The following is a 16,953-nucleotide window of genomic DNA, read 5'->3' as shown; positions in this document are numbered from 1 at the left end:
TTATTTTTTTATATATGGTGCTGAAAACTGAAGCCTGTGCCTCACACATGCCAGGCAAGTACACTACCACTGAGCCCCAGCCCAGCTCCAGCTAGACTGTGTTTTAAGGATTAAAAAAGGTAAATATACAGGGTGAACTCAATTTAACCCTAAGGTTAAAACCTATTAGTTTTTATTTGCTTTCTAGTTCTAGTTCTCCTTTTTTCTTAAGTCAACTAACAGTGAGATTGTTTTGCAACATTTCAATATACTATAATGCTTTGGTTCTCAACTTGATCCCGTCTCCCTTCATCAGAATAGATCCAATAACTAATTCCTTTGGAATTTTAGGGTGGTGAGACCCTATCTCAAAATATTAAAAAGTGAGCAGGCACAGTGGCGCACATCTGTAATCCTAGTCACTTGAGATGTTGATGTAGAAGGATCACAAATTTAACTCCAGTCTAGACAATTTAGTAAGACCCTGTTCTCAACAAAAACACTCTCTACCCAGTGGTAGAGAGCCCACAGATTAAATCCCCAGTACAACAAAAAAACAAAACACTACCACTGAGGCACAACCCTAGCCCCATCCCTTTTTATTTTAAAATGGGGTCTCACTAAGTTGCTGAGGCTGGCCTCAAACTTGTTATCCTACTGCCTCAGTCTCCCCAGTTGCTGGGATTATGGGCATGTGCCACTGCCAACACAATTTTTTTAAAAAGGCTTCACATAGTGATCATACTCCACTGTTTTGCAAAAAAAAAAAAAAAGGGGGGGCATAAAATCAGCAATGATTATGCAGTAAAATAGGGATAACAAACTGATCCTGGTTTATGGGTAAGGCTGCACAAGCATAAGGTGATCTTCTTTTATTATGATTTGTTTTCTTTTTTCTTTGGTACCAGGGATTGAACTGTGTTTAACCACTGAGCTACATCCCCAGCCCTTTCTAAAATATTTTATTTAGAGACAGGGTCTCACTAAATTGTTAAAGCTGGCTTTGAACTCGCTATCCTCATGCTTCAGCGGATGGGATTACAGGCATGTGCCATGACAACTGGCTGTTTTTGTTTTTTGAGACTGGTGCTATGTTGATCAAGCTGATTTTAACTCAGGGCTCAAGGGATCCATTCTCCTGCCTCAGCAACCTTTGGCTGGGACCACACACCTTCAGTATAGCACCTGGCAGATTATGGTGTTTTGTTTTATAAGTAGCACTAGCAATTGAACCCAGCACCTCTCTCATGCTGCCCAAGCATTCTAATTTATTTTAAAATAGGATCTCACTAAATTGTCCATGCTGACCTCAAACTTGCCATCCTTCTGACTCACTCTTCCCAGCCACTGGGATTACAAACATGTGCCACTGCCTCCAGTTATATTATGGTATTCTTAATTCTGTATGCCAAATGGCTGAACAGTTGAAGTAAGGTAAATGAGAGCAAGTGATGTGTTCAGGCTGTGGAGGAGATAAAATGAAGACAGGAAGGATCTTGCAGGCAACACTATCTTCTTCCACTTACTTACAAGAAGGAACTTGCCAAACAAATTAAGCAAACCCTCAATCAACTACTAAACAATTTTGAAATGTACAAGCAACTTGAGAATGAGGAAGAAAGAATCATAACATAGCAGTAGATTGCTTGCCCAGCATCAAACAGGCCCTAGGTTTGATCCCTAATGCCTCCAAAAACAAACAAACAAACAAATAAATAAATAAAAGACAAAAACAAAAACAAAGAGAGTGGCGTGGGCGCATGCACCCCCCCACACACACACACACAGAGAGAGAGAGAGAGAGAGAGAGAGAGAGAGAGAGAGAGAGAATCTGAACAGGAAGATAAACAACACAAGGAAAGCCAGTGGCCCACACCTATAAACCCAGCAATTTAAGAGGCTAAGGCAGGAGACAAACAAATCTGAAGCCAGTCTCAGCAGTTTACCAAGACCCCGTATAAAAATTAAAAATAAAATAAAACAGCTAGGGATTTACCTCAGTGGTAGAGCATACCTGGGTTCAATTCCCAGTACAAAAAGAAAAAGAAAAAAATGACAAAATGGCATTTAAGTCTGCCATGGCTGAAGGTTGTCATACTTGGTTTAAATTTTTTAGATTGTTTAAGCAACTCTGGGAGTTAATGAAAGAATGATAACACAAGAAAGATAACTGTTTTCTAAAACTTATTAAAGACTGCCTGATCACATCACAGCTCTCTCATTTACCTTACTTCAAATGTTCTGCCATTTGAGATACAGGTTGGAAGCAGAATTAAGAATACCATAATATAATTGGAGGCAGTGGCACACATCTGTATAAAACAAAGTTGAAGAGTAGAACTGTGCCATGGAGAGAGAAGCCTGCCACCTGCTGACAGAAAAACTGTGTTGTACAGATTTCCCTGGTGGCTGTTTTTAAGGGTAGGAAAAAACCTGCCAGGTAACACATTTTAAGTAAATGTTTATACTGAAGATACAAATTATAATCTTTAAAAGAGAATAAGGATTCCCCAGCACAGTGGCACATGCCTGTAATCCCAGTTATTCAGGAGGATCACAAGTTTGAGGCTAGCCTGGACAGCTTAGTGAAATCCTGTCTTAAAATTTTAAGGGGAAGGTCAAAAACTCTACCACTTAAAGGGCTGGAGTTGTGGCTCAGTGATAGAGCACTTGCCTGGCATGTGTGAGGCCCTGGGTTTGATCTTAAGCACCATATCTACTGACAACTAAAAGATATTAAAACACTAACAACAAGAACTCTACTTCCCAGCTCGAGGGAGGAGTTGAACTCCTGACTGGCAAAGAGTACAGAAGGTGGACCCCAGTTCTCCTAGTAGACCTCAAACTGCAATAAATTTGGAGACGGCATTGTCTCCTTTATCTTTGCTTAGAGATAAGCCCACTCTCTCCTTGAGAATGCTGGCTGGCTGTTTGAGTCTCAGGTTGTTTTTACTTTACTTTACCCACTTCCACTCTACTGTCATTTGTAATAAAGTTCTCTTGCATGGTAAAAAAAAAGGGGGGGGGGGAGAATGGGATGTGGCTCAGTGGTAAAGCACCCCTGGGTTTAATCCCTAGTACCATGAAAAAAACAAAACAAAAATATTGAGAACATTCAAACTACTATGAAAATTAAGAATAACCCAAAAACACTGCAAAAATTATAAAGTCCTATAGATTTTACCTCTATAATCTGTCTCTTTTCTGTTTTCCTCTTTTTACTGCTTCCATAGCTTTTTAGTGTACACTACTTGGCTCAGCTACCAGTTTAATCATACTAAAAGGCATTCCAGATTATGTCACTTATTTTGAAAACCATATCCAAAGACTCTTCAGAAAATTTACCACAAATATTCTCATAACAAAGATACTGTGCAATGTGACCACAATATTTTTTTATTTTTAATCTTGCCTTTAAAAAATATGAAAGTAATATAGCCAGGCACAGTGGTGCACGCCTATAATTCCAGTGGCTCTGGAGCCTGAGGCAGAAGGATCTCAAGTTCAAGTCCAGCCTCAGTAACTCAGGGAGACCCTGTCTCAAAAAAATAAAAAGGGCTGAGAATGTGGCTCAGTGGTAAAGTGCCCCTGGGTTCAATCCCCAGTAACCTCCCCCACCAAAGTAATACATGCTCAGGATATTTTAAACAGTATGAAAGGGTATTTATTTATTTATATGGTGCCAGGATTGAACCCATTTTGCCTTTTTCCCCATAGGTTTTCTTTTTCTTTTTGTACTGGGAGGACCTAACCACTGAGTCACATTCCCAGCCCCTTTTTTGTTATTTTATTTAGAGATGGTCTCACTGAGTTGCTTAGGGCCTTGCTGAATTGCTGAGGCTGGCTTTGAACACACTTGCCTTGGCCTTGGTTTTTTGAACACACTTGCCTTGGCCTTGGTTTTCTTTTTCTTTTTGTACTGGGAGGACCTAACCACTGAGTCACATTCCCAGCCCCTTTTTTGTTATTTTATTTAGAGATGGTCTCACTGAGTTGCTTAGGGCCTTGCTGAATTGCTGAGGCTGGCTTTGAACACTCTTGCCTTGGCCTCCGGAGCTACAGAGTATGAAATGTTAATTGATGAAAAGATTGAAGTCTCCTCAGACTCATTCTCCTAAATTCACTATCACCATTAACAACCATAAACAGTTTCAAATGTATGTTTCCAAAAATTTCCAATGGCACACAAACATGTATATTTCTTTTAGAAGCACAAAGGCCATGCAACTTGTTTTTTCCCCCTCAGTCACTTTCTCTTTCTTTCTCTCTCTCTTTTTTATTAAGACATTGATGGGGGGCTGGGGCTGGGGCTGTAGCTCTGTGGCAGAGCACTTGGCTCACATGGATGAGGCACAGGGTTCAATCCTCAGCACCACATAAAAATAAACAAATAAAATAAATGTATGCGGTCCATCTACAACTACAAAAATTTAAAAAATATATTTTTAAAAAGACACTGATGGATCTTTATTTTATTCATTCATTTGTATGTGGTACTGAGGATCGACCCAGTGCCTCACACATGCTAGGCAAGTGCTCTACACTGAGCCACAACCCCAGCCCATTTGGTCACTATCTCTTGAGCTTCTAAAAATGTTAACTTACACAGATTTATTTTAAGTTACACTCATTTCATTATGTAAATCCATCATGAGTCATTTAATCAATATATGTGAATTCAATAGAGTAAATGAAAGTGCCCATTTTTCTATATCCTCATCACCATGCTTTCTCTTTTATATGGTAATTGTCTGGCAACCCTAATTCTGAGTATTTATGAGCAAATAACCATAAAGTTTCGTGACATAAAATTTGCACTTTGCAGGTGGTAAGAATATGGATTGTATGAATGGTTTATTTCGGCAGTTATCAAACTTAAACATGAACTGGAATCAATTAAGGACAGTTTCCTCAGCCCACCTGCAGTTGCTTTCAGTTTGTCTGGGATGGGGATAGAGGGTTTGCAATATCTAATATGTTCCTACCTGAAGGTGGGTAGAGAGCCATTTTTATGAAACACTGGCATGTGGGACAGTATATATATTTTTTAATATTTACTTTTTAGTTGTAGTTGGACACAATACCTTTATTTATTTATTTATTTATTTTAATGTGGTGCTGAGGATCGAACCCAGGGCCTCGCATGTGCTAGGCAAGAGCTCTACTGCTAAGCCACAACCCCAGCCCCGTGAATCACTATATTTCAAAATAAAGTTCTACCCTTCTACCAGTGAGCTACATCCCTATCCCTTTTTAAATTTTATTTTGGGGTAGGGTCTAAATTGTAGAGGCTTGTATTTGCCATTCTCCTGCCTCAGCCTAAGTAGCTGGGATTATAGGATTACAAACATGTACCACCACATCCAGCCAAGAATTGCCCTACTGAGGGAAATCATGTTTACCCCTCATCTACTAATCAGTGGCTAGAGTTGTTAATCCAAGGATGGAAAGTAGAAAGATTTGAGGATGTGATGGCTTTTGGCTACTGTTTCTGGACAAATTTAAATGTTAGTAACCAGTTCCAAGGAGGTTTCATCTATAATACAAATGAATTAACAAGAAAAGAAATAAGAAAGGGGCTGGGGTTGTGGCTCAGTGGTAGAACACTTGCCTGGCATGTGTGAATCATTGGGTTCGATTCTCAGCATCACATAAGAATAAATAAATAAAGGTCTACTGACAACTAAAAAAATATTAAAGAAAAAAAAAAAGAAAGAAATAAGAAAGCCCAGGCATGGTGGCACATGCCTGTAATCCCAGCAGCTCGGAAGGAGAGGCAGGGGGATTGTAAATTTAAAGTCAGCCTCAGCAATTTATCCAGATCTTAAGCAATTCAGCAATAACCTGTCTGTAAATAAAATATATATATTTTAAAAAGGAGTGTGGCTCAGAGGTTATGTGCCTCTGGATTCACTCCACAGTACCAAAAAAAAAAAAAAATAAGAAAAAGAATCATAAAACTGTAATTGTTTTAGGAGGTAATTATTTTTAGCTAACAAAAACAGCTCATTGAGATAAAATTTTTCAGTAAAGTTGAAAATGTGGTTAACTTGTGGCATGAGGAAAACGCACAGGAAATGTGACAAATGTGATTTGAAAGAACAAAGTCATATGGCCTGTTACAAATATTCCCATATTTGGAATATTTATTTCAATGTTTATAAACACTGAAAATCCAGGGATTCAAGGTGATCTTGAATATATGCACTGTCAATGTTATGAGTTTAATGTACTTATATTTTATCCAAACAGCACTAATTGAGCACTGGGGACTGGGGATGCAGCTCAGTGACAGAGCACTTAAGAGGCCCTGGGTTCTATTAGCAGTAGAGGAGTTGCAGGGGACCTACATAATAGTGTTAATTCACTGATACAGCAGTTTAAATCTTATTCCCCCCTCCCTTTTCTAAATATAGACTCAGTAATAGGCTTCACAATACAGCACAAAGGAAATATCTGATATTATCTGAAGATACAGGAAAGGAAGAAGTTTTGCTAGAAGTTCATCTCCTGGAAAGAAACATGCTTATGTTTCAAAAAACAGCACCCTGCCAGGCACAGAGGCACATGCCTGTAATCCCAGCGTTTCAGGGGCCTGAGGTAGTAGGATTGTGAGTTCAAAGCCTGCCTCAGCACCAGGGATGTGCTAAACAACTCAGTGAAACCCTGTCTCTAAAAAACAAAATAGGGCTGGGGATGTGGCTTAGTGGTGCGTGCCCCTGAGTTCAATCCCTGGTACCCCCTGCAGCAAAAAAATGGGGGAATGGCTTAGTGTTAAAGCACTCTCACAGTCCTGGGTTGTGTGAGGCCCTGGGTTCAATCCCTAGCACCACAAAAATAAGTAAATAAATAAATAAAATGCCAAGAGTCACTTGCTGGTTTTCTCCATTGTTTTTCCAGTGGCTGCTCAACCCACTGCAAGTCACAAACCAACTTCTAATCTTGGAGCAGACTGACAGTGCTGATTCTGCCCCTTCTTGGGAACAATTTCCATTACTTCACCTCTAGCAGTTTTCAACTGTCCTTACTTAACATGCTTTAAATGTTAGCACTGCCAAATTTTCTTCTTCTTCTTCTTTTTTTTTGTACCGAGGATTGAACTCAGGGGCACTCAACCACTGAGCCACATCCCCAGCCCTATTTTGTATTTTATTTAGAGAAAGGATCAACCTGAGTTGCTTAGCGCCTCACTTTTGCTGAGGCTGGGTTTGAACTCGGGATCCTCCTGCCTCAGGCTCCCGCAGTGCTGGGATTACAGGTGTACGATACCATACCTGACTTCTCCTTTTTTGCTATAAAACTATGGATGAGAAATCATATCTCTCCTGGTATTATGCTGGCAGGCTGGACATTTGGGTAGATACTACTTCTAGTACCAGTATATCGCCAGAGTTCCATGCTAACATTTCCAACTGCTGTTGGTAATAACAGCAAAAGGTATATGTATATGTATATATATATTTGTTTGTTCGTTCATTCGTTCATTCATTCATGTCATTTATACTTGGTTCTGCCTGTCCCCATTCCAGTACTGTGTGGTGAACTACTGAGCTACATCCTCAGTCCTTTTTATTTTGAGACATGGTCTTACTAAATTGCCCAAGCTAATGTCAAACTTGTGATCTTCCTGCCTCAGCCTCCCAAGCAGCTGGGATTACAGGTGTACACCACCACACCTAGCTTGGTTATTCCTTAATCACATCAAATTTAATGACTTAACGTGAACTTATTATTTCATATTTTTCCTGCTCCTTTCCCGATTGCTCTTCAAACTTGACCCTTTCCCTGCTTTCTATCTTGGTTAACAACATAGTTAGAATCAGTGCTTACCTGGTAACTCTAAAATCATCCTTACCTATAATTAAAACCCTTTATTTAATGATTATAAATAATAAACTCTCAAAGATAGTGACCATGTTCCAAGCACTGTTATCTCATTCAATCTCCACAACTAACCTTCAAAGTTCTATTATTATATTCCAATGAAGATGAAAAAAATGGAAATCAAAGAGGTTAAGTAACTTACAGCTTAATAAGTAATAAAGACTAAATTCAAAGCCAGGTTTTCATTAGAGTTCAGGGTCTGTGCTGCCACAAAGTTCTGCTGATTTTATCTCTAAAATGTTTTGTCTTCTGATCCCTTACTTCTATCCCTACTGCAAACTGGGGTGGTTTAAAGTCTCAATCATCTTTCACAAGGAATAATGCCAATAGTCTCCCATACCATTTCCTTCCTTCCAGGCTGAACCCCTACAATAAATTATCTTCACAGAAGACTTTGGATAATGCAACTGTCTTGTTTAAAAACAAAGGGTTTTTGTGAGATAGGTACAATTATTATCACTGGGTTCAGTGATAATAATTAGTTCAGTTTTTTAGCCAGCACCAAAAACCAAAAACAAACATACACATAGACACAACACAAACAAACTATTCACGAATCCTTGCTTCCTTCAAATTAAGGGAAAACTATTTAGAATGTATTTATAAGATTCCTACAGCTGGGTTTTTAATTTAATTTTATGTTTTGTAGTTGTACAAGGGTAGTTGTAGATGGACAGCATGCCTTTACTTTTTTGATTTTTGTATGCAGAGCTAAGGATCAAACCCAGTGCCTCACACATGCAAGCAAATGCTCTATTACTGAGCTACAATCACAGCCCTATAGCTGGGTTCTTTATCCACATTCCCTATCCCATTGTCCCGGAGTATACATCCTTTCATGATGCAGCCACAATACTCCTTGTCCCTGTGCCTTAACTCTTGCTCCTCCTTGTACCTTTGATACCCCTTCTCTATTGGTTGTCCTGTTAAATGGCTGATGGCTTTGCTTAACTGTCAGTACAATTCTGTAGCATGACATTCATTCTAAGCAGATTAAGAAGTGACTTACTAGTGTTTAATAGCACCACCTTCCAATTTCTATTGAGCTTTGTGGATAAAAGCCTTGTTTCTCCAAAGAAACAAGTGTGGTTCAGCGGTAGATGATACACATATGGGTCCTGCATTCAATCCTTAGAACCAAAATAAACACATAAACAAATAAAAACCACTAACTCCACATTTATTTATTTATTTAATTTAAAGAGAGAGTGAGAGAGGGGGGAAGAGAGAAAGAGAGAGAGAGAGAGAGAGAGAGAGAGAGAGAGAGAGAGAGAGAGAGAATTTTTAATATTTATTTTTTAGTTTTCGGCGGACACAACATCTTTGTTGGTATGTGGTGCTGAGGATCGAACCTGGGCCGCACGCATGCCAGGCAAGCGCGCTACCGCTTGAGCCACATCCCCAGCCCCACTAACTCCACATTTAAAAGACCAGATGGCTTAACCCTTGGCAACTCATTTCTGTATCTATAAAAATGAAAGGTAAGAGTGGGATGTGATAATAATTGTACCTTTCTCACAAGGAATGCACCACATTAGATCTAGGTTTGGGCAACATATTAAATAATAAATATTAACCATTATTATTATGGTTATTTTACTTAAAAGTTACTTGCATTTCTCCTATCCTATTCTGTAAAATATTTGAGGTCTGCTACTGTGTTTCATGTACCTTTATATCCCCTAAAAGTGTTTATTATCACATGCTATAGGCATTGCACAAATGTTTGTTGACTGAATGAATTTTTAATTGAATAATGTCAATCAGTTCATGGACACTCATATTCATCAGCTTTGAGATTATGAACATTTACAAGTTTTTAACTTAACATTCATATTACCCCAAAATCACAATAAACAAAGAAAATGAAAGACCTACAGAAAAAAGTAGAAAGTAGCCAAGACCCTGCAGCACAACTTGTAATCCCGGCTACTCAGAAGGCTGAGGCAGGAGGTTTACAAATCTGAGGGCAGCCTGGGTAACTTAGCAAGACCCTGTCATAAAAATAAAAACAAAATGGGCTGTGGATGTAGCTGAGTGGTAGAGCACTTCTGGGTTCAATTCCTAGTACCACAAAAATCCAAAAAACAAAACAAAAAGAGCATGAAGTTACTTATATATCCCAAAAGCCACAAACAACTTCACCTTGAGAAGAAAAAAAAAAACAAAAACACAAAATATTAGTTCAATAACTAAAATGATCCAGTTTTCCAAAACATATTTTAAAACCTAAGTAATAGATATAGGACAATTAAATACCTTAGATTTAAGTCTCATCATTGTTCAGTGAATAGAAGAGTATAAATAACTTGCTAGATTAAAAAAAAAAAAAAGAAAAAAAACAATGAATTTGGCTAAGATTTATGCAGTTTGCAAATATTCTAAGTCTTGTGCCAAGGACTTACTGGCCTTGCTCTAGAAATTGATACAGAATGAACAAATTACATTGAAAGAAAAATTTTTAAGTCTACAGTCTACACCCTGAATGCACCAAAGATCATCTTAAAAGAAAAATTTTTTGAAAACCAATAATTATAGGTGTCTCATACGTATAATCCCAGTGACTCAAGAGTCTAAAAGAAGGATCTCAAGTTCCAGGCCAACCTCAGCAACTTAGCAAGACTTTGTCTCCAAATAAAAACTAAAAAGGGCTGGGGACGTACCTCAGTGGTTAAGTACCCCTGGGTTTAATACCTAGTACTAAAAAATAATTAAACAAAAATAAAATAAATATTTGAGGGGCTAGGGCTGTAACTCAGGGGCAGAGCGCTTGCCCCTGAGTTACAGCCCTAGCCCCTCAAATATTTGCATGAGGCACTGAGTTCAATTCTCAGCACCACATAAAAGTAACAAATAAAACAAAACCATGCTGTCCATCTACAACTGCAAAAAATAAAAAAATGAAAAAAATATCTGAATCTAGTGATATAAATATGATTACATAAATAATTACACAGGGGAGAATAGACCAATATCCTGCATAGAAGAATTTCTAATAATTTATGTAGATACTCTATCCTCAAGCATGTGGAGCATTGCTGCCCATTCTGAAAGTGGATTTCTCAGAGTGACTTCATTCCAAAGAGAAGAGCATGGAAGGAGGGGAAGGAGAAAGCCCACATGCACTACCTCAACCAGGTGATGAGGTTAAAGCTGTTGGTTTGATACTATGGACCCTTGATATGTGATGAAAATAACATATCTCAAATCCCCAAACTCAGTTAATCATAAAGAAAAAATTTTAGACAAAACCCAATTGAGGGACATTCTACTAAATATACGACCACAACTATTCAAAACTGTGAAGAATGGCTAGCAGTGTAGCTGAGTGGTAGAGCATGTATGCATGCTCTACCCCCAGCACAAAGAAAGAAGGAAAGAAGATAGGAAGAAATGGGTGTGGGGGGAGGAAAGAAGACACCATGAGTAAGTATAAGGGGTTATGCACACAGGGGATCCTGGGACAGAGGACATCAGGTAAAAACAAAGGAAATGTGAAAAAGCAAAGTTATTTAATAAATATCAATATTTATCCAGTATAATTAGTTATTAATTATAATAAATGAACTATTAATTATAACAAATGTATTTTTAATTATTAATTATACAAATTATAACAAAATGTTCTAAAATAAAGTTCACTTAAAAAATGAAGTATCATTAAAAAAAAAAAAAAAAGAAGAAAAGAAAAGAAAAAGAGGTCTATGCCTGTAATCCAGTGGGTTGGGAGACTGAGGCAGGAGGATCCTGACTTCAAAACCAACCTCAGGAAATTAGCAAGGCCCTAATCAACTCAGTAAGACCCTGTCTCTAAATAAAATACAAAAAGGACTGGGAATATGGCTCAGTGATTGAGTGTCCCTGGATTCAATCCCTGGTACGGAAAAAAAAAAAAAAAAAAAAAAAGTATCTGAGCAGAGTATGGTGGTGTATCCTGTAACCCCAGCTACTCAGGAGGATGAGGAGGGAAGATCACAAGTTCAAGGATCATAAGTTCAAGACCAATTCTAAGAAATTTGATAAGACCTCTCAAAAAGGGGTGGAGGGGTGGGAAAGAGCAGGAAATGACCTTCAAAACCTATTATTAGTATTAGACATTTTCAAAAAAGGTAGGAGAGGTGGCTGAGGATGTTGCCCTGTAGTAAAGCACCCCTGGTTTCCATCTCTATTACAAAAAGGGGGGAAGAAGTTTTTGACTATGATAAAATTAGTAATCTTAAAGAGATGTGGGGCATAAGAAAGAAATTTATTCAAACCTGCTCGATTAATAGATAGGGTAGTTGGTACATGGTCTCAGGTAACATGCAAAGGGATGACGGATTAGACTTGGAAGGAAAAAAACAGCCAACTTCAGGCTGGGGTTGTGGCTCAGCGGTAGAGCACTCGCCTAGCATGCGTGAGGGTCTGCGTTTGATCCTCAACACAACATAAAAATAAGTAAACAAAATAAAGGTGTTGTGTCTAACCAAAAATAAATATTAAAAAAAAAAAAAAAAAAACAAGGGCTGGGGTTGAGGCTCAGCGGTAGAGCCCTCGCCTAGCACGTGCGAGACCCTGGGTTCGATCCTCAGCACCACATACAAAAAATAAACAAGTGAAAAATAAAGGTGTTGTGTCCAACTACAACTAAAAAATAAATAAAAAACAAACAACAACAAAAACAACAAACAGCCAACTTCATTTAAAGTGGCTCCTCTTATCTCTGCTCTGAACATTTCTAGCATGTCTTCTGACCGACTTCCTCTATATATTTAGTTTGCTACACCACAAGACATTTCCGCTGAAGCATGTACATCCCACTGGCAACTTCCCTCCATCTCTCAATTAAGGATTGGAAGAGCAGGGCATGGTGGTGCACACCTATATCCCAGTGACTGGGGAAGCTGAGAAAGGAGGGTCACAAGTTTTAGGCCAGCATGAACAAACTTATTGAGCCCTTATTTTAAAATAAAAAAATAACAAGAACTGGGGATATAATTCACTGGTGGAGCACCCCTGACTTCAACAGCAAAACAAAACAATTGGAAGAGAAAATGAACCATTTGCAGCAAGTCCCAGAAATCATTTATTTTCCTATCCCACTTTGATTAGGTAGTTACCTCTGGTTCCATTAGCTGTTGAGTAGAGCTATATATATCCACTGGACATTCATGGGTTTGGATGGATTCTTGGAGGTAAGAGGTTAGGAGATAGGCAGAGCAGACCCCCTGTAACAATTATTAACCAGGACCAAAACCCACATTTTGGGTCTCCCAGTAGAATACTTTTCCTATCTGAATAAGCAACTTATTAAAATTACTAAAGTGCCCAATGGCATAAGCCTGTAATCCTAGCAAATCAGGAGACTGAAGCAGTAGGACCTCAAGCTCAAACCCAGCCTCAGCAACTTAGAAAAACCCTGTCTCAAAATAAAAAGTGCTGGGGAAGGTTCTCACTGATTAAGCACTCCTGGGTTCAACCCCAGGTACCAAAACATTTTTTAAATAATTTTAAAAAATAAAATTACCAAAGTTTAAAAAAAAAGCTCTTTCCAGATTTTCCATTGAAAAGCTGCTAGCAAGACACACACATATCACACTCTGCATTAAAATAGTGTACTATGTATACATGAAAGATTTAACAAATTTCTACAGTACAAATAAGCAAAGTTAGCATCCTTGAAGAACCTTCATTATTTTTCACAAAGAAAGCAAACTCTTCCTTAGGATTCTCTGAAGGACCAGTTTAAATACATATAGGAAGATAGGGTAATTGTTTTCTCACATAAGTAGGATAAACTTTGGTTTTGGGGCAAAGGAAAGCTACTGATATTCACTAACCAGGACAAGAAGAACAAAATGAAACTTCTGAGACAACTTTGTTACTCTAAACTTACAAAGGTAGAGAAATAAGGTATAATAACCATAGAATAAACTAATTCAGAATGCAGTAATATTATTGGAATATGAAACACATGAAGTTTTTTTTTTTTTTTAATATTCCTATATTCAACCTGTGCCATGGAGACCAACAGGTTTTTTTGGTTTTTGTTTTTTCTTGGTACTGGGGATTGATCCCAGGGGTACTTTACCACTGAGCCACATCCCCACCCCTTTTTATTTTGAGATACCGTCTCTAAATTGCTGAGTCTGGCCTGGAACTTGGGAGCCTCCTGCCTCAGTCTCCTGAGTCGCTGGAATTACAGGTGTGTGTCAACAGGACAAACCATCTCTTTTATTAATATCGTTACTATTAGTAACAGTAATAGATTCTCACCTTATTTGTCATAAACACTTGATCCCCAGGTGTTCACATGTACAGCACACTATCAGGAGTATATTTAGGATGCACTCCAGTAAATATATTAGACTTCTCATAGACGTGGCTAATCTAAACCAACAACAAAACTGAACTAAACATATCCAACTTCGGAACAACAAATTACTTACAGTGCACCTCAAATGGAATTCTCCAGAAAAAATGTTTAATGAGGTTGGAAATTTCCAAAAAAAAAAAAAATTCAAACATTTTTGCAAGAGCTTTGGAGAAAAATGAGCACAAGGACACTTCGTGGGAATTTGACACATGAAGGAATAACATTCAAATACAAAATAAACTATTCTGAATTCCTACTGGTTGGGGTGGCATTTCTTAAAAAAACAGTGAAGATGTTACGTTTTCATAATGTATTTATTTCATGGCAGCCCCGACATAAAAACTCCTCTTTGGTAATTCGAACTGGGTTAGTCGCAACGGTTTGAGCAGGTGCAGTCCAGAGAAAGACTTGCAGTTTATCCCTTTATCTCTTGAGAAATGGGTTTTGCAGCACGAGGTAGTTGCTCCCTGGAGCATCTATTCTCTGCCCTGTTCATCCAAACGGAGAAAACAAAGGACTCGATCCCGGAATCAAGCCCAGGTCACCAAGCCGCGGAGTCGCCCCGCGCGGGACCCCGAAGCTGTATGCCCCTTAGCTGGCGAGGCCCCAGCCTGATCGATTACGCACTCGGCGCCCCTTCGCACTGCAGCAGCGGCACGGTGCTGGCAGGCGAGGCCGGATGGACAGCGGCGTTGGTCCCTTACGCACTCTCGGGGCGCCGGGCCCCCACACTCACCATCTCGATGATCTTGGTCTTGCGGCCCGTCTTCCTCTTCAAGGTGAATATGTACTGGGCCAGCACCACCCCCGCCACCAGGGCGCACACGCTGGCGCTTGCTACCGCGCCCACCCTAGCCACGGCTGCCCGATCCATGGACAGGCCCTAGTGTGCCTCCCGCCCGGAAAAGTAAAGGCCGCTAGCCAAGGCAGCGAGCCTCGGAAGCGCGGGAGCCGTGCACGCCGCAGAGGCACAACGCCCCGCCCAAAGCGCCGCTCTACGCGGGCTCGCCCCGGAGAGGCCCCGCCCACGAGGGCCGAGCTGTGGGGCCTGCGCCCGGATCCCCGGTGGGCGGTGGGGCTTTCCCACAGCCTTGTTCTAAGGAACTGCCACAAAAAGAGAGAACTGCGCTAATTCTCTCTGCTGAAATCTAGTAGGCAGTGCTAACGAGCTCCGCCCAGTTGACATCAGATTCCAGTCGCGGCCCACCCAGAAACCGGTCCCCGCCTCCTGGGCCTCAGCCTCTCTGGACTACAGCTCCCAGTAGGCTGCGCGGCCGCAGCGTGTGACTTGCGCAGTAGCGTCCGTTGTAAAGTGCTATAACAGGGCGAGGGCTTGGAGTTTGGCGGGGAGGTGTCCCTTCCGCTGGCCAGCCCTTTTCTGCTATCTCGCTGTGGCCGCCTCCTGCATCTTTCCCTCCTCTGTGTTATCAGCTTGACTTACAGTTGTTCTCGCCTGCCGGTCTCTTCCAGGGGATAAATGTTTCCCCTGCTTGTCTTTGGGGGGTGACGGGATACAGGGGAAGCTGGGCACGGTGGCGCACGCCTGTAATCCCAGCAACTCGGGCGACTGAGGCAGGTTCCAGGTCAGTCTCGTTTAGCAAGGCCCTAAGCAATGAAGCGATATCTTGTCTTAAAAAGTAAATAAATAAGAAGGGCTAGGGATGTAGCTCAGTGATAAAGGGCCCCTGGGTTCAAAAATCCCAGTTCATCCTGCACCCCCCCCCCCAAAAAAAAAAAGAAACCTAATAGGAGAAAAACAGTTTACATACGTGCTTATGGGAGGGCCACAAAAATACGACACTCAAAGAAATGGCCAAGTGATTGAGGTTTATATAGCTTCCTGAGCCACTGAAGGGAAGAAGAATTTGATGGTTCTGTTACTGGCTTGGTGGGTTCTTGTGCCCTTCATCAGTAGAATCAGATATAAAGACACAACTGCATTGGAAACAAGAGTAAATTGGAACTTCTTGTTCTGGCAGAAGGGAGAAACAGCATTGGCCAAGAGAATATCAAGCTAGTTTCAAAGAGAGATAGTGTGACAAACGTGAAAGGTGGTAGGAGTGGCGTTTTAAGTGCTTTCAGTAAACATCAATCTTGAGGAAGTAGTCAGTGGTTCATCTTATTGTCAGTATTTCATACTAATGCCATGTCCTGGATAAACATCCTTTCCCCTGTGATGAGGATGAATTGACGTAGCTGTTAAGAGAACATATAGGCGAGGAGTGGAAGAAAACACAAATCTTGGAGGTCCCAGGAATTTGCTGTTTTATTGACACTTCAACAGTTTTATTCATTATGTTGTTTGACCTTGGATACTCAGGAGGAGAGTATCTTGGTTTTAGTGATGCACCTAGTTTCTGATGCTGACAAGACAGTGAATAAAAGGATAGGAAAAGGCACATAGCATTCTCTGAATAGCTAAAAAGCCATGATTTAAGATGGGAGAGCAAGGAAAAGCACATCCCTGGCTTTCAATAGATAAGAAACTATGAGTTAATGTTCCTGGAGTACCTTTGCTTGTTTGATATGTGGGGGAGCAAGTTTGGGGGCACAAGCTGTATCATTTGACCCCACCCCCAGTTTTTACTGTTAATCTTAAGGGGGTACTGCTTTTCATGATGGTCCTATAAGGGGTGGTGAAAGAAAATTATGGGCTGGGCTAGTGGGGCATGTCTGTAATTACACAACTTGTGGGGCTGAAGCAGGGATCACAAGTTCAAGGCCAGCCTCAGCAA

The 16,953-nt window shown here is 40.2% G+C and overlaps 1 protein-coding gene across 2 annotated transcripts in view; it reads right to left on the bottom strand.

The window, feature by feature from the left end:
- The window catches only part of NT5C3A (5'-nucleotidase, cytosolic IIIA), a 49,058-nt gene extending 33,628 nt beyond the window's left edge, over positions 1 to 15,430 (bottom strand). Inside the window, exon 1 of one of the 2 annotated variants that reach the window (XM_081287906.1) lies at positions 14,955 to 15,430. In XM_081287906.1, coding sequence (XP_081144032.1) covers positions 14,955 to 15,092 — 138 coding nt within the window. In that variant the 5' untranslated portion in view covers positions 15,093 to 15,430. The remainder of the gene's footprint in view (positions 1 to 14,954) is intronic. The other variant, XM_081287908.1, reaches the window with a different exon arrangement.
- Between the last annotated feature and the right edge of the window lie 1,523 nt (positions 15,431 to 16,953).

This window comes from Spermophilus citellus, assembly GCF_964194105.1.
Source record: "Spermophilus citellus genome assembly, chromosome: 3".
NCBI lineage: Eukaryota > Metazoa > Chordata > Mammalia > Rodentia > Sciuridae > Spermophilus > Spermophilus citellus.
Note: the sequence above shows the minus strand (reverse complement) of the source record. Positions and strands in the feature narration are given on the sequence as shown.